Genomic DNA, 23,514 nt, shown 5'->3' on the forward strand with positions numbered 1-23,514 from the left:
CAATTTTATACACCATTGGTCGAAACAGAATTTTAAGTATGAGATTGCTATGGTTTCTATTGCTGATTTTGTTTCTTATAAAATGCACATTTATTTTCAATTCAGGTTTCCGTTTAAAGTTTGGCCCGTTATTATTTAAAGATAAAAGTGAGGAGCGGTAATAATTATATACAAAACAAACGCTCTTCTTTATATAACTTTTTTATTCTTGGTATAGGAACACATATCTCCTTACTGTAAGAAATATTCGTATATGTATGTACATATTTATGTATACAAATATTTTTAAAAAGCCATCATTTCAGTTCTTATACATATCGCAGAGCACTTTTTCCATTGGCGTATTTCCAATTGTACGTTGAAAATATATTAGTTCGATTTTATGAGAATTCACAGTTCGTAAAAGAGGCAGCATCAGGAGTAGACGACCAAATCGTGCGATCTGCGTAAGAAACTGTGATTTTGTGTGTTGAGATAACATGACCTAGAAGAAAATAAAACATCAAATTTGAAAACTTGGAAAACACATATGTAAGAATATTATGAGCTATTGTAAAAAATTAACAAAAGCTTTATTTGTCTGTTCAAATAAAACAATCGCAATATTGGTCAAGTGTAAACAAACTAAAATATGCTATTACTAAAACTGCCAAATGCCTTAAAGGGACGTTCTTAAATACACTCCCGGTGCGACATACTCGACGTTTTGGCAAAAGATTTTACCTTCAGGACCTTGAAACCAACAAAAAAATTTTACAACTATAGTCTAGACACAAGCTTTTTTGAGCATATGAAAACCTGGCAAAATGACAGCGATTTAAAAGGATGAATCAATAACATAAAGAAATCGAGTATCTTTATAGTTTTGTCAGAATCGTGCCAAAACTGAAAGAAAACACAACTTTTGTGAAAACATGTTTAAAGTTGACTGATCGATGTGGATTGGGAATTGGGATCTCTGAATTAAAAAATGTATACACATATACCATTCTCAGACTTATAGTATACGAGATATCTCCGAAGCTGTTGCAATTTTTTCATTAGGGGTGTTTTTTTACGTGGCGGGTCCCAAACCCAGCGCACAACCTTATGTAAGGCATGTTTCGCCTTCTCACGTTAGCTCGCTTTTAAACGGCTGCCCAGAGGATACTTGGTCAAAGACCGGAAGTCGTGAGCTGCTTGAGTCATATGTAAAAGAATCGTTTATAGCCACTCCCAAATGAATGGCGATCAGAGAACTTTCCTCATTTGCGTGAACTTCTACACATGACTCCATCCTCCATCGACTCCATCCAATCGACATGAGTGAGAGTGAGAAAATAGCAGTACTGGAACATGCGTATACGACAAAGCGAAATTGCTAATAGCAGAACCAGTCATAAACGTTACTGCCTTCCTTCCTTTTCCTTCCTTAGCAAGCAAATGTGTGAACAGTTGCGCCGGTGGCAAAAATGCAGAAATCAGCCATATGTGTTTGTTTTCATTTGAACAATGTTGCCATTGCTCAATACGCATATATATTTTGGTACACATCTATGCTTTCAATTAAAATTTTTTATAATATAAAATATGAAAACTGAAAAGAAACTATTAAAAATAGTTTATATATTTATAAATGATAGCATTCGACTCTGATTTTGAGTTATTTTAAGAAAACTTCAAACATATTGAGGACAACTTTTATAATTACTACAGCATTTCGAGATTGGCAACCTTACATTGTGAGAGAGCAATCAGCTGACACGTCTCTACGGCAAAAACCAAAATGCCGTGGATTCCCATTCACGTACATTACGCGCCCATAAGGTAGGTCGTATCGGCTGACACGGGCCACGATTCTACGTTCACCACTGTTTCTGCTATAAAGCGCCGAAACAACGCCAACTAGATCGACGTATCAACGTGAAGCAAAACTACCGAGTGTCTCGTCAGCGAAGTGGAAAAAGATAACGAAGAGAGGAAGCAACGTTAAACGATAACAAACGAACGACATAAAAATCTACGAGTACATATACTGTTACAATTGTGGTGAGATAGGCCACATGTCAAGTAAATGTACGAAGGAGAAGAAACGTTCAAGATGTGCTGATTGTGGTAAATTGCATATACGAAACGAACCGATCAATTGTGGTTGTAAGCAAGTAGGATATAACGTTCGAAAAGCCGATCTGACAGAAGATGAAAAATGTTTTGTTAAGAAAATTAAGGTAAACGGCAGAATTTTTGCAGCGTTAATCGATACTGGTAACGAGTGCAGTTTAGTTCGAAAGACAACGGTCGATATGTTGAGAATTGAACCTGAAGCCTGAAGTGTTATGCATATTTAAATGGAATAAGTGGTGGAAGATACATGATGCGGGAGAGGTGTATGCTCGATATAGTAATTGGTGAAGCAAAGGTCAACGTGCTAGTCTATATTGTTGCAGATAATATGTTGGAAACTGATTTTCTACTGGGTCAAGATGTCCTAACGCGTAAAGGCTTGGTGTTTACGGTGGACAATGGTCAATGAAAGTTGGAACCTGAACGTCGTTATGCTGTTACCTTACTTGATGACGAGTGTTGTACAAAAATAACAAATAATATAAGTAGTGCAGATCAAAGGCGTAAGCTGCAAGAGTTACTAAAAACTACAGTGATGTGTTCTCGAGGGGATTTAATGGCATTGGTAAGTCACATTTAATTGAAATGCAAATTTTGCCAGCTCCAAAGCGAATAATAATTACATAAATGATGAAATATCTCGAAGATAACTATATTATAAAAAAATCCTCATCAGAAGTTGCAAGCCCGATTGTATTAGTTAAGAAAAAAGATGGAAGCGATATACTGTGCGTAGATTACCGTCGTTTAAGTCTCCAAATTTCCGGTTTCAAATATCGAGGAACAACTGCACTAATCTAAGCAATATAAATTTTTTACGATTCTAGATCTAAATAGTGGATATTATCAAATCCCAATCGTACCTGAAAGTCGCAAATACACGGCATTTATAACCCCTGATGGCTTGTATGAATTTAAATGCATGCCATTTGGGTTGAAGGATGCGCCGATTGTTTTTCAACGCTTAATGACAAAGATTAAGGAACAAGTCCACGAAGATGACGTTATGATTTACATGGACGACATCTTGATAGTTAGTCAAACGATCGAGCAAATGCTAGAAAAATTGAATAGAGTTTTGACAGTTTTACGTAGTGCGGGCTTGACGCGATTTTATGAAAAGGATGATTACATTTCTTGGTCACGAGCTAACGCCAGAAGGTATTTCGCCTGATAAAATCAAAACTCAAGCCGTATCCAAGTTTCAGTCACCAGCTAATATAGCAGATATACGCATATTTTTAGGGTTAAACGGGTACCTTAGGAAATTTGTCCCCGGATATGCTATAATTTCAGAGCCGCTACGCAAACTGTTACGAAAAAATCAAAAATTTTAATGGACAAAATTGCAAAAATGCGCATTTGAGCAATTAAAATCTAAAAGAGTATCCCGACCAGTATTCTTAGCATATCGTGCTCGGTAAGGGACTAGTAGAGTCACTATCAGCGAATGTTATGTAAACAAAGCCACAGCTGAGAGGTACCACTGTAGAAACGTCAAGGGGAGTCCGGGGTTGAGTTTCTGTTGGAATCCAAGATGGCCGATTTTTAACCGAAAATGGTTGCATTTCATTATTTTCTAAAAATTAATGGAAAAGTTGTCCCAAAAATATTGGTTATATATAAAACTTTAATATATTTTCAAAAGAAAATATTTATATTTTAAGATATATTTTTAAAGATGAGAACAATATGAGCAAATACATGAAAAATTAAGTTTTTTATGTATGCCTCTTCTTAACTGTGGTAAGTTCACCACAGAAAAATGTTATGAACGAATAAGCAACCATGTCGAATGGTGGGGTCCAGAATGTGCTCATTTACACTGATATAAATATTTTTGTCATCATAACGCAGGTTTTTGCAAAACAATTTGTTTTAATTTATTTCATGGGACAATCCTTTACTATGGTTTATTTATAATATTTATTTTCCATTGGGAAGATAAATAACAGGTCGACTGAGATTTTACTCCAATAAAAGTACGAAATAACTAAACATGCCTTCGCTAATATTGCTGCGTAATGTGTCAGGTGCTGTTCCAATTTTATGATTTAAGAGATGAAAAGCGATACTCAAATGTAGCTATCAACTTAGTTGGTATTGAGTTCGAAACAAAATTTTAAATTCAATGACGTGCGTTCTTATAGAATCAGCAAAGAAGCTGGTGTACAACATTTCATTATTTGTCTGCCTTAAAAGCTAGTCCCAAAGCAATGAACTTTGTGCTTGAGGAAAGAGCAAATACTACGGTGAATGTGCTGTTCGGATGTTGCTCAAGCTATTGTCAACTACGCTAAGGATCCCGATCAAGCTGTTGGGTATGTTTTGAGCAAAATTGAATTTACATACTTTCTAATATGCTAAAACTCAACACCCGCCTTGCAGACCAAAACGTTACCAGTTGAGCGAATTAATTGATTTCATTTTGGTGTACAATTGACCTCCATGGAAGAGCCAGTACCATGGCAATTACGACCATATCGTGCTGCGCAATATTATAATGCCGAATTGGGAGAGTAGGAGGAACCAGCTCCACCAAAATCATCGAGAAGACCTACGTATGTTTGCATAAAACTACTATAATGGCAGCAACGTTAACAACAACACCCAAGCAAATAATAAACAACACTCCTCAAATGAAAGTTGATGGCGTTGGTGGCCAAGCAGCGATTTGAAAAGAAACGTTTGCATCTACGCGAATTGCAATTTGGTCGATTATAAACGATTTGGAAATTGATAATTAAACTTTAAAAAGCAAAAAAAATGTAATAATGATTAATAATGAACCGCTGTTAAAAATTAAGGAATATGAGTTGTATTTTTATTTTGGCCAAACAAGTTATTATCGATTAGGATAATTTCAAATGGAGTATATTTCGAACAATAATTTTTTTGTTTTCAAATATGATGCCAGTATTGCTATTGAGCATGGCAAAATAGTGTTGCGTAAGCGAATTTAAACTACTTTTTACTACTATAGACAAATACTTCATTTGGGAACGTGTAGGATTCCTGATCGCCGGTGTATAGCTAAATTCTGACACATAAAAAGTGTATGTAGTTTGTGATTACAAAAATGTATACTTAAAATATAAACTTGGCTATTAGAATTATATCTTTATTTATCTTACAATAAAAATTGTGTTTTACTCTTCAGCCGAATTATTATGATATGTAATTCCAAATTTTTCGACAATAGTTGTCTCTTTTGGTCCACTCATTATCGAAAATAATTTCCACTTTGTTCATGAATATTTATTTATTTATTTATTATTTGTAAAATAATAATACAATTATTATTATACATTAAACATAAGGAGCACTAGCTACAGAGGATTTCAGCTCACGGTTTTAATATAAACGACTTAAATAATAAAGATGGAACCTTCCATTTAAGAATTATTTAAAAGCAATATGTTTTTATGAACTAAAAATATATGTTAAAAATAAATTTTAAAAAGGAAAGATAACTTAAATATATTTCTTTAACTTTGTACGAGATAGATATTCAGATATTTTAGTGATGTTTACAATAGACGTTATTTTTAATAAATCAGGAGCTTTATTATTCTGAAATATACCGGTCCTTGCTGAATTGAAGAAGGAGCATTCATTCAGCGGATGTGTTATAGTTGAGGAGGACGAACTACAATATGGACAGGATAAATTACGGTTTCCATTTAATAAATGGGAATCCGTTAATGACGTATGACCAAGACGAAGGCGAACAAAGGCTTTTATATCTTGGCAACGGCCTGATGGCGGATAAGCAAGTTTTTTGCCCTCTTGGTTGCAGATGGCGTCGAGGTGTTGCACATTCTTCCAAGCCTTAGCTTTTATAGCTTTTTGTTTTGAAGCGATTAAATGGATTATGTCGTTTTTTTCGATGTAGTCGAAGACAATCAGTGGCTGTTTTGCCGCCAATTTGGCGTTTTGATCGGCCCATTCATTTCCAGTAATACCGGCGTGTCCAGGGATCCACATAATTTTTATGTTTGTTTTCCCAATTAGTATGTTTCTAATTGGCGCAATGCGATAGGATTTGTTAGATGCATTTAGGAGAGCTGAGATTGTAGACTTGCTACCAGTGCATATTAATGTTTTTAAGTTAGAGTTTTGTACTAGGGATAGCGCATTATAGATGGCTCCTGCTTCTGCGGTGTGTACTGAACTGTAAATGGGCAGGAATCCAGCTTTCAACGTATTTCCAACGTAATCAACAATAGCAAAAGACGTGTAGGAGTCGGCCTTCGAAGCGTCAGTAAAAATGAGTTGCCAATCTACGTAGTGTTGCACAATGAGCTCTTTGACCAAACTTTGATATACCTTGGAATTGGTGTTATTTTTAAGATGTTTTTGAAGATGTAGCTCGAACGAAGATTCTTTGAGTATCCATGATGGGGCAAGAGAAATAGACTTTTCCTCAGATGTAGTTGTTATACCTAGATCCTTAGCTAATTTAATGCATTTAGAAACAGTGGAAGAAGTATTGGAGTTTGTATCGTCGGTCCATTTGGCTTTTACTATACCATATAAGAGCTTGTTATTACATAATAGTAGTTTTGGAATAAGCTTTTGCGTAGTATGTAAAACTCTTTCCTCGATGGATGGGAGTCCGGCTTCCGTTAATGTGAAGTTTACTGGTGATGTTTGGAATGCCCGAATACTTCTTCTAACGGCTGCATGATATGGTGCAAAGATTTGCTTTGTGTTGCTTTTGGCACAATTGCCGTAGATAGGGAGACCATAATCAATCTTAGATAAAATTAAAGCTCTTGTAATATTGATGAGAGAAGAAATGTGAGTTAAACAATATTTTGATGATAGATACTTAGTTATATTAAGCCTAGAAATTAGATGCTTACATAGATTTGTACATTGTTACTTAAAAGTAAGTCTCTTATCAAATATTAAACCTAGGAATTTAAGACTAATAGTATTTACAATATTTACATTATTATAGTTAAGATAGAAGTTGTTGCATTTGTGATTTCTACAGATATGGAATAATTTGCATTTGCTAATAGAAATATTCGCACCTGAACAATTGGACCAATTTGAAATATCAGAAAGGAGTTTTAAGAAGGTATTTTTAACAGTATCAAAATTATTTTGCTTGGAGAAGATCAGCACATCATCAGCATAAATAATATGCGAAATGAGTTTATATTTATTACAAATAGTGTGACTAACAATGGTGATTGTTGTAGTATTCCGTTGTACTCGTACATATTGTACGTGAATTTCTGATTAATTAGGAAAGATTTAATAAAGCTAAATATTTTTTCACAAATTTGCCTTTTCTCAAGTTGTCGTAGATTGACATGAGAACCAACTCTGTGGAAAGCTTTCTCGAAATCCAAACTGAGAGTGGATATGTGGTTTCTTTTCGATAAAGCAGTTTTGGCGAAATCATCAAAATAGAGTAAAGCATCCATAGTGCCTTTCCCTGCCTTAAATGCCACTTGGTTTTGACTGAGAAGATTTTTATTTAATGCGAACCACGAGATACGTTTTGATATGATTTTTTCTAATAGTTTACCCATGCAACAAAGGAGTGATATTGGCCTATAACCAAGAACATCTGTAGACACTACATTGGATTTAGAAATTGCTACAATCACTGCATTTTTATAGCTTTGAGGGTAGACAACCTATAAAATATTCTTGCACAATTTAATAATTCTATTTTTGAGGCTTAAAGACAGTTTTTTAGCATGGGCTATGAAATCCTGTCTGCACCGGGAGTCTTGCCTGACATTGAAGATAAAGTGAAATCGAATTCTGCGATGGTTATGTTTGATTCGGTAATAGATGGGGGCGAGAGATCTTTACTGTACCTTCACCTTGTACGAGGGGTGAAAGTTTGAATCTCTCGAATAATCGGACCATACAGAGGCGAAATGACTAGCTATTTCTCTTGAGTAGAAATTTTGCCACTTGGGGTGTTTATACAATTAAGATTCACGTGCGCATAGGAGCCTGAGAGCATTTTTATGTCGGCCAGTAATTTCTTGGGATTTGTTCTCTTAGTTTCTTTAATATTTCTTCGAAACACTGTATTGGCTTTTTTGTATTTTATTAGATTATCAATAGAGCGAGTTCTTTTGTAAATTAACCATAGTGATTGTTTTTCTTCGCTAAGTTTAGATAACTCCGTAGCCCAATAAGGCACATGATTTTTGAAGATTTTCTTATTACCCGTTTGGGGGATAAATAGGTGAGCAGAAGTTTTGATTATTTTGGTAATCGTAGCTGTTTCTTTATTTATATTATCGTCTATGGGACTTGCAGCAGACAAATTTTCGCAAAGTTGTTGAAATTTGGACCAATTAGCCTTGTCCAACAGAAACTTTGGCTTCGCCGAGCCTTTTCTGGATAAAGGGGTTGATAAGTGGATTATAATGGGGAAACGATCGCTGTTATAAAGATCAGTTAGTGTTTGGCTGTTAAGTTTGGGGGCGATAGCAGAAGAACAAATGACCAGATCTACATTCGTGAACGAATTATGTGTAGAAAAATGCGTAGGAGAACCGTGGTTTAAAATTGTTAAGTTTTCTGCTAATCAAAGGTCTTCTATGATTTTACCTCTTTGGTTAGTACATATGAAACCCCAAAGAGGGCTCCAGGTATTGAAATCGCCAAGTATAAGTACGTTTGTTTGGATAGGTTCGCTTTTATCGCGTAGTTCTTTGATATTAAAGTTTTGGTGTGGTGGAATGTAAATTGTTAGGATGGTTAATTTAAATCCAATAAATATTTCTATTGCTATTGTAGAAATATTAAAACATGTAGGGAGAAATTTGTGTGGGAAGTCTTTTTTTATTAAAGTAGCAATACATTGTTTGTTAGTATGATTTTATGTTAAGTTGGAGAAATAGGCAGCGTATTGTCTGGGTACAGCAGCTGCGGAATTAAATGAAAGCTGTGTTTCTTGTAGTGATATAACACTTGGCGATTGTTCTTTTATGAGTAATTCTAGGTCAGTGTAATTGTTGTAGAATCCGTTCATATTCCATTGGAGAAATTTGAACAATTATTAATAATGTGAGTGATTGAGAAAAAGGAGAGGAGGGTTAATGAGAGTTATTGATCTTCATGGTCAGATGTGGTAATTATATGAGGTGAGATATATTCTGAATAAGTAGGTGGGCCGAGTATATTGATATTGTCTGTAGAGAGAGAGTTAGTTTGAATTTCAAGAGAATCTGTTGTGGATATTTTAGGAATGAGTGGTATGCTTATATTGGTTGGATTTGTTTTTGTTGCGGTATCGTTAGGTTAGGAATTTTTGTTGTTGTTTCTTTTGTAGTTACATTTGATGAGTTTAGATGGTTATCAATTACGAAATTGTTTTCGTTTTCTTTCATGGTTTGCTTTTGTTGTGGAAGTGGATAAGCTGTTGGGGATTTTAGTACAGTGTCTGTGGAGAGTGGTAGGGGAGGAGATGATGAGCGGTGGGAAATCACGTTTGTTATTTGCTTGTTTGTATTTTCTTTTGTAACAGAAGCGAAAGAAGTGTTTGCGGAGGTCGGGGGTAATTGTTGTTTGTATAGCCTTAGTGCTTCTCGCATTGATCATTTATTTTCTGTTTTTATTTTTAGAATAATTTTGGATTGTAGGTATTTAGGACAAGAGCGTGAAGAGGAAGGATGATCGCCTGAGCAATTTGCACAAAATGTGCGGTTGCATGGCGAGGGGAGATGAGGAGGGAAACTGCACATATCGCAGGCAGGGTTGTTGTTGCAACGTTTCGCTGTGTGACCTAGAAGCTAGCAACTTTTGCACCTCATGGGGCATTGTACGCTATGAGACTTCGATTTTTTCTGGAAGTTTGTAGAGGTCAAATGAAAGAAGTATCACACCACTAGGGCTTTGTTGCCGTCTATATTTTTTGTGAATTTATACACAAAAGTAACTCCCTGATCTTTTAAATTGCCAACAATTTCATCTTCTGCAATGTCGTTTAGAAATGGAGCGTAAATTGTACCTTTAGAGCAATTCAAATTGTCGTGTAACTTAACTTTAATATCGCAAATTCCATTTAATTTCTTTGCTGTAAGAAATTTTTCAGTGATCTTCCGATTTTTAACGAGTAAGAGTAAATTACCATTACGTAATTCGGTGATAGATAAAATTTCCTTACTTATTGATTCTAAGCTTTTATGCGAAGCAAGAGTATTTGGAAAATGTTTTGTTCGAATCTGCTTCAGATATTAGAACTAACTTTGGGCAATCTTTTTTAATTTGAGGCAGTTCTGAAAAACTTTCAAGTGGTTTGTATGTAAGTTTTTCCTTTTGGGGTTGGGGTTAGAGGCGAGCAAAGCAAACCTGTTTTCCCCGAGATTAGGCGGTCCTGGGGCCATAATAAATCAAATATTCACTAATATGCATTGTTTTTTACGCGTGTAACCGTACGAACAAAGTAAAACGAAAACACGTGCACTTATATGCAAAGAGGAATATGCGAATAAAGCGTAAAGCACAAAAGAAAAACCGCGATTAGAAAACACGTGCGCTCAATGACAGAGATAGTCGAAGACTGTGCTCATGAATAAGTTAACTAAAACGCTTAAAAATATATAGCATATTTATTTATATCAACAAGATATAATTAAATCTCTTGATAACAGCTTAAATTTCATTATATGCATAAATATAGTACTGAAAATTTATAATTTGATATTAAGGCATTTTTGCTTTACGCATAATGTTTTTGTTGTGAGCGTACACTTGGGGGGTAGGTTAAGGACTGTGAATAGCTCTTTTACTACGGTGAATGGGACTTTCCCTACTCCCTTGTACCATGATATCGTGTTGATGCAGACCATGAGCTGCACACGGATGCAAGTACAGTAGGTTTGGCAGGCGTATTATTGTAGCGCGAAAAAGATGATTTTAAGCCAATAGCATATTACAGTAGAGCAACTAGTGTTAACGAACAAAAGTTTCATAGTTACGAACTCGAAACTCTAGCCGTTGTAGAGCCTCTAAAACGATTTCGATATTATATTTATGTTAAAAAGGTTAAGGTTAAAACAGACTGTAGCGCACTTAAAACGACTATGCAAAAGAACGAGCGCATATGTCAAATTGTAAAAAATATGAAAACAAACAACAACGTTGAAGATAAAGAGTATGTACTACACTATGGAAGACTTTTACGAAAACTTGACTACAAACTTCTTTTGTTGTACCATGAACATTACGTCATAGAGTTGTCCAAGATAGTCATATGCAAGCAGGACACATGGGTGTCGAAAGGACATTAGAACGATTGAAACCCAATATGTGGTTTCCACGAATGCGAAACTTTGTTAAACAATTAATTTTATCTTGTATGGATTGTGCTTACAATAAGCGAAAAGGTGGTAAAGCCGAAAAAGAGTACCACTTCAGTGACATCGAACCAGTTCCATTCAGAACTATACATATGGATCATTTGGGTCCATTTCCGAAAAGCTCAAAAGGAAAAGAACATCTTTTGGTTATCGTCAACTCATTCACAAAATCAACTCGCTATGTCATCGAAGCATTAAACGACAGATAGAGGTTCTGCTTTCACGTCTTGCGAATTCGGAAAGTACTGTTTCGAAAATGATAAAAAACATATTCTCACGGCGGTGCGATCACCAAAAGCGAATGGTCACGCTGAAAGAACAAATCGCATAATTTTGTCTATGTTATTACCGATGAATTCTGTAGATAATAAATGGGACGAGAAAATTCGCTGTGTACAGTGGTACATAAACACGATGAAGAACATTATCACGGATTCTACACCTCATAAGCTCTTGTATGTGTACAAGCCACGTGATATTTTACGCAACATAGTTATTCTAAGCTTGCAAGCAAACGACGAAGCATTAAATGACGAACAGCTAACAGATCTCAGTGAAACAACAGCTAAAAGAATTAATGAAAAACGAGCAGCTGCGAAATCATGTTTCGACGCAGCACACGCAAATCCGTATATTTTCCAAGAAGGTGACTTAGTTCTAGCCGAAAATTAATCGCCAAGCACAGGTATGTCAAGAAACTCGAACCAGGATTCAAGGGACCGTTTTTAGTCACCAAAGTCCTTGACCACGACCGATATGTGGTAGAAGATCTTCCACAAACACGACGCACTGGAAAGCATTATTATTTAGTTTACTCCATTGATAAGTTAAAGCGCTGGTGTCAGTTACCAGAAGACGACGACAACGTTCTTTCCGTTTCTTTTAAATCAATTTATAATAAAATGAAATATGTATTAACTTTAATTTAAAAATCATATACTGAAACAAACATTGTTAGTGAATATACTGCTTAATAATCCTGACAAACGCGTTCTCTTTTTATTTAATGTACGACCAGAGATGATACCTTAAACGTAAATATTAAGCAGCTCACGACTTCGGGTCTTAGATCAAGTATCCTCTGGGTAGCCAAAAATCATACTTTTGAAGGCGCGCTAAATAGAGAAGGCGAAACATCAATTCCCCAGGGTTGTGCGCTGTCCAAGAAATGCGATGGATTAGAGAGATTCCGTCTCAGAGTACTGGCATTTACTCCGGTGAATGAACGTCTAGCCGCAATCCGCATCAAAGCAAAGTTCCTCAACATATTGCTGATTTGCGCCCACGTCCCGACGGTAGAAGGACGATGTGACCTAAGATGAATTCTATGAGTGCTTGCACAGCACCTATGAGAGCTGCCCTTGACACGATGTCAAAGTTAACTTGGCGACTTTAATGCCAGAGTGGGCAAAGAATGTATCTCCACTGTGAAACATCCCCAAGTTGGTTGAAGCTGATCGACAAAGAACGCACACAAACAAACCCAAGGAAGGTGTGTATATGTGAAATGCGTGAGTAAATATATAGTAAACCAGCTGACCCCGCAAGCGTTGTCCTGCGTGAAATTATGTGTTTCGAAATGAAAGGTGTAGCAATGTAAATGTGAATACTGTATTATGCTGTATCGTTACCTTATTTTGATGTTACTTGAATAACTAATCCTGTTGTATTTTTGAATTTGTATCATACCTTATTTTAATGTTACTCGAATAAGCAACCCTGATCTAATTTTTAAAACTTGTAACTGGCGACATAAAAGCGATAAAAAATAAAGAAGTCAGTTCGGACGCAACCACGAAACGAATCGGTCTTCCTACAAAATCTCAGAAGTTGGATTCGGGCACAGTAGCAAAGTACAGTTTTAACAAAATTTTTGGAAATTTTTTTTATAAAAATGGAGTGCGTCGATACAAACATATATACGGCCAGTTGCGTGAGTGGTTGAAGCGGTTGGGGCTCCCTACTCATGGCAACAAAAGTGCCCTGGCAATAAGGTTGGGCGATGTGAATGCAATAGAGCGTGGCGATTGTCCTAGTTTCGTTGGCGAGGAGGTTGAATTGGTGGGCATTGATGAATCACCTTTGGAGGAGGTAGCGGAACGTGATTTAAAGACGCAGAATGAGCTCCTAACCAAAGAAGTCAAGCAGTTAAAGCTAACGATCGTGCAACTTAAATCAAGCAATGTAGTAGGCGGCGCCACTGATGTGACAGAAAAAGATGATTCATCGAATAGCAGAGCTTCGAGTACTTTAAATAACGGCGCAACGAATGTCAGCGCGACATACAACAAACAAACATACAACATGCAACAAATAATAGCGGCGGCGCTTCGAACGACAGCGGCGCACTGAACAACGGCAGCGCTTTCAACGATAACAGCACTTCAAACGACAATGACGCAACGGCGCTGTAGGTACAGTAACAAAAGAACGTAATAAAAATAGCGCTACGGTAAGGAATGTCGGTGCTATTCCTTTGGAGATGTTAAAAGATCTGTTACCAGAATACGAAGGTGGGCCGAATTATAACGTTTGGATTCAACAATTAAGAAGTGCTGGGAAAGTTTTAAATCTCGATAATGGCGCGCTGCGTGCTGTAATGATAAGCAAACTAAAAGGTAGTGCAAGAGTGTGGCTGCATGCGAGGCCTCTGTTTATCACAGAAAATATAGACAACCTTGTTGCAGAAATGCAAGCGGTGTTTGCACCAACACACAACAAGCTGCTGCTGCGAAGACAGTTTGAAGCGCGCAAGTGGTCGGTTGGTGAAGGCTTCCAAAAGTACTACAATGTAAAGGTTTCACTGTCAGGTCCGTTGAATATGGATGAATGCGAATTGATTGACCATATTGTCGAAGGTATGCCGGACGATCAGTTACGGACTCAGGCATATATCCAATGCTACACTACAAGAGTGCAGCTTCTGCAGGCTTTCGGGAGAGTTGAATTGAAACATGACTCGATGCAGATGCCTCGCACTAGTGTCAGATGTCAACTGCAACTCATTTGGACACATGGAAACCGACATGTCGGACACCGAAGCGAGAGGTTTGGGTGTGTTATGGGTGTGGCAGCATGGAGCATAAAGTCGCTACGTGTCCAACGAGGATTCAAAACAACCGTGCAGATGAGAGCCCATACATAAGATATTTAAAGTTTATTGTGAGTAATAATACTGAATGTATTTTATATTTAGAATGCTTCATAGACACAGGGAGTCCAATAAGTTTTGCTAAACGATCATCCTTACCAGATAATATTGAATTTAATGATAATTTTTCAGTTTGTATTCCATATTTTGGGTTAAATAAAAGTAAATTAGAAATGTTTGGTGAATTTAATTGTAATCTTAGTTTTGAAAATAAATTTGTCAATATAAATTTGATCGTAGTGGCCAATGAGACTATGGGGTATGAGGTAGTTTTGGGTAGAGACTTTTTCAAAGCAAGTAATTTAATTTTGATATGCAAGGATGAGATCAAAAGGAATACATTAATTAAGTTGAAAAAGAGTGTCGATGATAACAGTGTTGAATATGAAAGTGTAAAAGATGAAGGTAAACATAAAGATTGTAATAAAAATTGTAAAGTAGAAAAGTGTATAGATACGTTAAATGAAACAAATGATAGAAAAACAAAAGTGGGTGATATAAATAAAACTGATTGTATTGTTGACAAAACAAATGACAGCAAAATGATAGGTGATGCAAATAAAAATAAAACGTTAACTGATGTGAATAAAAGAAAAGAGATAATTGATCGGAAAAATAATCTGAGTGATAATCGTTGTAAAACAAATATGGTTACAAATTGTATTTTTGATTTTTTTTTTGTTAAATACATTTTATTTGCAATCTATTTTAGTGAATAATAAGCAAATTTGATAACAAAACCATGATTTGACTTATATTTTTGATCTCTCATGAGATGAAAAATAATATACAATATTACAAAATATTTTAGATACAAATGTTTATATAAAAAATTTAATTATACATTTAATATATTAGTAACATATGTAATTAAATATTAACTTAATTCCTAAATGAGAGATCTAGATCTAGAACTAGAGCGGGTAAATAGGAGTTTGGGACCAATGATATCAAAAATGTTAAATACAGATAAACGATACAACTTGAATGCGGTAATAGAAAGTATAGAGCATGCTTTTAATAACACGATACATAGGACAACCGGGGAGCACCCGAGCGTAATGTTGTTSGGTGTAAATCAAAGAGGTGAAATTGTTGATTCGCTGAAAGAAAACTTAAGAGAAGTTGAAGTCATGTGAAAATCGAATTTTGCAGGATATTCGTGAGAAGGCAAGAGTAAAACAAGAACAGTTGCAACAGTATAATACAAACTTTGTTATGAGATTATGTGGTTATAAAAAATTTCGATTCTCACATAGGGGTGTCTAAAAAACTGATTCCTAAATTTAAGGGACCGTATTGTATTGAAAAAACTATACGAAACGATCGTTACTTACTTAGATATGTCGATGGGTTTCAACAGTCTCGAGTCCCATACCACGGGGTATGGGCAGTTGGAAATATAAGACCATGGTTCAAAGGACGCGAAGTCTAGTCAGTCACTTGAGATCAGGTGATCTCATGGTCAGGAYGGCCGAATTGTAGCAATGTAAATGTGATTACTGTATTACGTTGATGTTACTTGAATAAGCAATCCTGTTGTATTTTTGAATTTGTATCATATCTTATTTTAATGTTACTCGAATAAGCAACCCTGTTGTAATTTTTAAAACTTGTAACTGGCGACATGAAAGCGAGAAAAAATAAAGAAGAATCAGTTCGGACGCAACCACGAAACGAATCGGTCTTCCTACAAAAGGTAAGTAGTACAAATCACACATTTTAACTAACAAAATTAGTATATTGGGACGAAAAGTCCGGACTGATTTGATTGACTTTTGATATTAATCAAGTATACTGGAAAACATGTATCCAACCAATTATGAAGATAACTCATGCACTGATCAATATATTCGACATAAACTTTAGTAGAATAACTAAAATTTTGGTAAGTATCTTAAGCATGTTATATAAGTAATACATATTATAATTAAAGCCAACCGGAAGAAGAACTAAGTATGAAACCAAATTAATAAATACTAATTTTTTATTTTAGCTTCACTTAATTTTGGAAAGACAGTTTTAAGATGAAGATGTAAAGAAACAAGCTATTTCATATATCCCAGCTTTTAATGTAGCAGAGATAACATCATAAGCTTATACCAATGGGAGAATTAAAATGTTTTTACTGGCTATCTGATGTGACTCTCAAGATGGCCATACTTCGCGATCATAGTAATTGGATGTCCGACCATGTCATTCACAAAGATAGCAATGATATTTTGTGTAGCCACTTTGCGTGTCAAATAAAATTGTCAAAACTTTTAAGTCAACGATGACTTTGTCGTAGTTGAGGTCGAATTCATTCCGCACGAACTCAACGAGATAGTTGTTCTGTTGTAGATCGCAATTGAAACGACTGGAGTCTCCAAGTCAGGCTGAGAGTATGGCAGGAGTGATTGATAAAGACATAGCTTAACAGCTTCAGTCGACGCCTTAGGATGTATGTATGTATACGGCACCAAGGATAAATAGCGTATGATCTTCGACTTTAACGTCCACCAGGCATATGTCACTAACATTATGTTTTTCTGTTGTGTCTTGTTAGCATTTACGATGTTTGCTACAGTTCGTGGAGTTTTGTAGGTTTCTGTAGATTGCAGAACCTCCGGCTGCAGAAACTCTCACCGACAATTTAGATGCGGTAGATGGACAATCTGTACGATGTTTGAGCGTTTGTCCGCTGAATGTCAATGATTTTGAATTGCTTCACTTCTACTGATATTGACATCTCTCAGTTCTGTGGCAGATCCAATGATATATCGATCGTTTGTTCATTCGTTACGTCTATGAGTATAGGTATTCCAGTGGTAGAGGTACTCGCGAGGTCGGCGGCAGCAGCTTTGCGATGTTTCCGAAACCATCTCGCGCCGGACAATGCGGTACCTATGCGTGGCTCATAGCCCCCTTCTTGTAACGATAGCCGTAATTTATATTTCTGGCTGGCTCTTGCACCAGCGAGAGCGCCGGTTTCGCACAGTTTATCTTTAACCGACTTACGAGCGTAAATTTCCAAAAAGTGACTCTTTTTTATTTTTATTTTTATTTTTGTTTTGTTTTCTCAATGCATTTATTTGTGAATTATTCGAATCGTCAGTGAAAATTTGTGTTTCGTACAAAGTGATCAATTACAGATTGAAATTTGTTACGATGCCACAAAGAAAGCACACGCACGAGTACCGCAGGTTACGATGAAATCTGTGCTAAATTATGGACTGACGAATTTGTTTGTTACATTCACTTGCATTGCAAAATGGTCACAGATTAAGGAATCATTGAATCGCGATCAATCGGCAAGATCGTCACGACCTTTCAAACAACAGCGACGATGTTTGACGGACTTTGTCTTGAAGCAACGTATGCATACATATATGGTGCTGTTAGATATTGGATGTACTTTGTTGAGCTGCAAAAAAGAGGTTTACAGCACGCGAACAATCTTCTTTGGATGGTGGATGGTGGTTACACCAGATGAAATTGATGCAATCATTTCTGCGGAAATTCCTGACTCAGAGATAGATCCAGAATTATACGAAGTGGTGAAAACCTATATGGTTAATGGACCTTGCGGACATCACAATCCCATTTCAATTTGTATATGTGATTCTTAATAAATGCACGAAACAATATACACGAGATTTTCTTTCGGAAACGCAAACTAAAAATGATGGATAATCATAGTATCGGCGTCGCTCACAAGACGACAATGGCAGAACCTTCAGCATTCAATTTAGAGGAGTAAATGTCAAAGTTGACAACAAATGGATCGTACTATATTCACCGTTATTATCGTTCGCCGATAATCTAGCAAAGTAGTCGTAATATCTTGGCCATGTTGTTACAAGTTTGTATTGGGGTTTAATCAATTGTAAACCATTGAACTTACTTAACAGACGAAAGTATTATGAAGATTCTTCTTTTAAAGGGAGATTATTTTATTCCCTCCTTAAAATGTAGCCCACATATTTTAGATAACAAACTATGTTCCACGCCACATATTTTTCTCATTCCTCTCGTTGCAATTTATGAGTTAAGCATCCACCCCCTCTACCCGGTAAAACTGGCGCATCCGAATACAACACCGCAATTCACCACAGCTGATGACACTACAACACAACTCAACACATTTGTACACCAACCCACTCAACAAAAAGGATGGGCACATCCAACATTAAGGCAGACACAATTGGTTCTAAGCAATTCGTTTGACACATACAATTCGAGCATCAAATATTTTCAAATAATTTCACATATACACTCCGCCACGTCGACTCCTCACGACATCTCCAATTAAAAAATTCAACTACGATCCGTATCCACTCGATCGCCAGCAGTGACAAATCGTTCCCGGAATTGGAGTGTCATTTTTATTTAATTTAATGCAGTGGTGAGTGCTCCCCAATATATCGAGTATACATTTTAAGCACATTGGAAAGCTCCTTTCATGAATTGTTTTGAACAAGCTGCAGTTTTTACTTATTAAAAAACTAGAGGACCGTTCACTCTTTACTGTGGCTGACAAATAGACCTACAAAAAAATGGATAATAAAGCATTTCATGTGTTAATAAATCATTGCTTTTTGGGAAAAATACTGTTGAATTTGCGCTCTGCACCAGGAAAATGCACCGTGGAAAAGAGATTTGCTAAGTTGAAAACAGGCGAAATGACCACACAGGACAATGACACAATGAATCACAGAACAACGAATTGTTGGTTCTGAGGAGCTTTTGAGTACTCTTTAACACGGTTCCATCATTTCACATTGGAGTCCAATCGACAGTCAATCTAGTCGAGTGCAGATGATGAACCGGCTCTCAAGCGTGATTGCAGTTCGATTCTACTATTAAAAACATTTAGCGCTTGTAGTATTTTCATGGATTCATAGCGATCAGCTTATACCTGATTTGTTTAATACAATTTAAATTTTACAGTCATGAATTTGAATTAAGATTTAAAATATATTTTTTGTATTTATTGTAAATTTATTGACTTTTAACATAATAAAATAAGATGTTCATCCCCTGGTTCTAAGTTACCACCCATTAATTTTCAATCAAATCGATTAAGCTTTTCTTCAGTTGTAAATAGTATTTGAATTTTAGTACTTACATGAGCTTGGTCTTGAAGGTTTTCTATTTGCGCGGGGTCTTTGAGTCCCCGGGTTTCGGGCCGAAATAAAACTATTGCTTTCATGCATGCAAATTCTGCTGGATCAACTAGAACTGCCTTGTATTTGTAGAAAATTTCATGTAATGTCCGTACACTGGCGGCTACCTAGAAAATATTTAAATCTATTATCACTTATATTAGATATTACATTATCTGGATAAATGCTGATATTAAAATTAAACAAAAAACTACCATTTAAAGTTCACCGGAAAAATAGACGATTACATTTTGCACTGGAGGACATGGCCTTAAAGTCTGTTTGACGCTTTATTGCCTTTTAAGACAAAAAAAATTTATAAAGTTCGATGTAAACAATCATTATTTCCACTCATTAATGATAGTATTTGCTAACTTAATAATTCTTTTGCTGATTTCCATAATGAAAATATTAAAAAATATGAACGAAAAATAACACACTAATTTTTGTTTTATATTATATTTTAGATTCACGTTCTCACTAATATTATAATTGTAGATTTTTTATGTTTTAAAAGAAATTAACCAAAATTATTTAAAAACAAGTAAGGAAGAACTAAGCTCAGGTGTCACCGAACATTTTAAGCTCTTGCAACTTGCACGAATCAAAGCTAGGTAATATCGACCAGATTTTATTAAATTTTGCTATTAAAAATCCCTAGGTTTCATTAAGGTACATACCAGAGAACTGCATCGAGTAATACATTTTTATTTGTACTTAAGTACAGATCCGTTACTCTATCTGATTCTGTCGATTCATGAGATCACCTAATCGATATAGTTGACTTTTCGGCACTCTGATTCAAATAAAAGGACTTAAAAATAAAAAATTGGTTGCAATATAGGCGCGTTACCGATAATTTTTGGGTATTCCCCCGGAGGCCTATTTTCACCCATATAATATATATAATACTAAACAAAACTATTTGTAATAATTTAAACAAAAATATAAAGAATATATTCTTCAAATATTTTTAATAAAATAGAAAAGATTTACAAATTTTTTGATACAATAAATAAAAATTTAATCAAAACTAGATAAATTTAATCTTTATGAATTTTAATAATCGAAATACATTTGAAAATTTAACAAAAACGTACTTTAAATAATACATTGGACAGCATAACACGGCATCACACTCGTGTCTTCTCTGAGGCATTTGGTCGTTTTAGTAGTAGAATACTTAGGAAACCCCTCGAAATGCCTGGGCTTTTGCCCTGAGTCTTCCCTCATTCTATTGCATTCTTAATATAACTTCTGTCATTCTATAAGCTTTCGCCTGCGTATGTATGGGTGAAAATGATAGAATTTGTCGCTTGTAGGTTTATACAATGATCGTGATTGCCGAAGAACAAATTGTTCGTGTTGCATCAGATCAGTTGACGGGTGGCTACTCGAATTGATTAGCACTGTTGTCTGTGCTGAACTTAATTGATTGTGTTTCTGGCACGACTGTTTGTTCTGATTTTATCATACTCGTTGCAGCTCTCTGGTTCATACATACATTTATTGGAGTAAAGTCATTCGGATTTTCGAAAATACTGAAATTAGTTATATGTGATATGATAACTTGACCTAGCCAGTTTTCGTCTAATTGTACCTATTTTAGGCAAATCTTTATATTAGGTACATATATGAGGGCTAAGGAACGATGACCGATATTTTTGGTGCCACACTTTAAAGGAATTATTAATGCAAAATTTTAGCCCTTTATTTTAATTTCTTCTTGACTTTGTAGTTTTTACGTGATTCGTACAACCGTTAGGTGAATAAAACTATGCTACTCTGTAGCAACTGGTTGCAAGAGTATACTAATTAGTTACATACATATATACTTACTTCTTCTTTAGTAACGCAATTCTCACTTTCTTGTGTGGTGTCATAATTATTGCAGTGTTCTGAAACTGAGAATAAAGTGCATCCAGTAGGGTCTAAAGGAATGCACCATTGAATGGCGTTGAGTAGAAAAAGATCCGACCATGATTCTTCTAAGAGAATGACCTAAAATTACAGAGAAAACATAATATCTTATACATATCTTATATATTATATAAAAATAAATCGCAAAATGTGTTGCTAAGCGCATAACTCAACAACCAATTTGGCCAATACTTTTTTTTAACTGTTCATTGAGGTTCAAGGATGGTTTTTACGGCAGTAAAAATTCGAATAATTGCCGGAAAACCCCTAAAAAAAGCCCTTTTCTTTTTCCCCATATAAACGAATGAATGTTTATTTGTTAGTAACGCTAATGCTCGAGAACGGCTCAGCCAATCTTGATGAATTCTTCAGAGGTTGTTCACTGTGGATCGGGGAAGGAAATAATAAAACATATCATTCTTTTTTCCATCAACGTAGGCAGCCCAAGACACATGAACGACTACTCACAGAATGCGATGACATACATGTGGAATTATGGATGGCGGTCAATCAGCAAGCGATCGTCACGATGTTGCATAAGGACATTTCAAACAACAGCTGCGATGTTTGATGGACTTTATCTTCAAGCAACGTATATGTGGTGCTGTTAGATGCTAGATGTACTATGTTGAGTGGCAAAAGAGTGGCACATATTCTTCTTTGGTTGGTGGATGGTGGTTACATCAGATCAAATTGGTGAAATCAGTTCTGCCTAAATTCCTGATCCAGAGAAAGATCCAGTATTATACGAAGTGATGAAAACCAATATGGTCCATGGACCTTCCAGACACCACAATCCCACTTCGTGTTGTATGTCTGACAATAAATGCACGAAACACTATCCACGTGCTACTCTTTTATAAACGTTTTCCTGCAGTTAATTTGGAGAATGGCCAAAGAGTGTATTTCAACCCAGGGAATACAGTGCAGTCAACAGAAATATCACAAGCAAAAAAATTAACATTTACGAGTTTTTTCTCAACTTTCATCACTGCTCCGTTTGCGAGAACATTGCTCTTTTCGGAAATACCTTCGTATTACACATGGAAAGCATCGTCGAAGAAATAGTTACGCAGAAAGCAAGACCAACCAGTAGATGAACATACAGGTGTGTTACCGACTAATATGTATTAGGACAAATTCACACAATCCACCCGAAAAACTAGGATTGTTTCTACCTTCGGTTGCTATTGATTAATGTAAGCGGTTCAACGCCATTTGAGTCATTGCGTACTGTGAATGGTACGGTATGTGCAAGGTTTGGAGAAGTAAGCCAGCAATTACAATTCTGGAACATGTTAATCACTGGAATGCAAATGAAGTTTGCACTGTTTTCGCGATAATCATTTCGACATATCAGCCTTAAAATTAGCGTCAATTAGCTGAGAAAAATACCGATGTTGTTGACTTAAACTGGAAGATTCAAAGTCAAATTCCGGGATTTGCGGTCATACAAATCGATATATCGTCTTGACAATGAAAACGACGCTGTGAATTATCCAGTGGAATTTCTAAATTGGAGAGGCTTAGTTACACCGCATTATTTGCCTCTCAAAGTTGGATCTGTCGTTATTATGTTTCGCAATCTGCTTGCGCCGAAACTGTGTAATTGAACCTGACTGATTGTGACGCACCTTTCGAATACAAGGGGCAGAATGCTTGATGCTACGAATTCCTTTGAGTTCCAATGATTTGCCATTTCAAACGTATTCCGCTTCAAGTGAAAATTGCATTTGAGGTGATGATCAACAGGACACAACTTGGTTTGCCAAGTTTGGAAGTGCTAAGTTTTTCACACGGTCAGATATACGTGGCGCGCTCACGAAATGGAAACCATCTTTTCTGTACA

The 23,514-nt window shown here is 35.9% G+C and overlaps 1 protein-coding gene across 1 annotated transcript in view; it reads right to left on the minus strand.

Annotated features, from left to right (window-relative positions):
• Positions 1 to 300: 300 nt before the first annotated feature.
• Positions 301 to 23,514, minus strand: part of LOC108968910 (photoreceptor-specific nuclear receptor) — a 100,424-nt gene continuing 77,210 nt past the window's right edge. Inside the window, exons 11-13 of the mRNA XM_018933254.1 lie at positions 21,585 to 21,746; positions 19,709 to 19,873; positions 301 to 484 (exon numbers count right to left, since the gene is read on the minus strand). Coding sequence (XP_018788799.1) covers positions 302 to 484; positions 19,709 to 19,873; positions 21,585 to 21,746 — 510 coding nt within the window. The 3' untranslated portion in view covers position 301. The remainder of the gene's footprint in view (positions 485 to 19,708; positions 19,874 to 21,584; positions 21,747 to 23,514) is intronic.

This window comes from Bactrocera latifrons, unplaced genomic scaffold (genome assembly GCF_001853355.1).
Source record: "Bactrocera latifrons isolate USDA-ARS-PBARC rearing strain unplaced genomic scaffold, ASM185335v1 scaffold_232, whole genome shotgun sequence".
In the NCBI taxonomy this organism is placed as follows: domain Eukaryota; kingdom Metazoa; phylum Arthropoda; class Insecta; order Diptera; family Tephritidae; genus Bactrocera; species Bactrocera latifrons.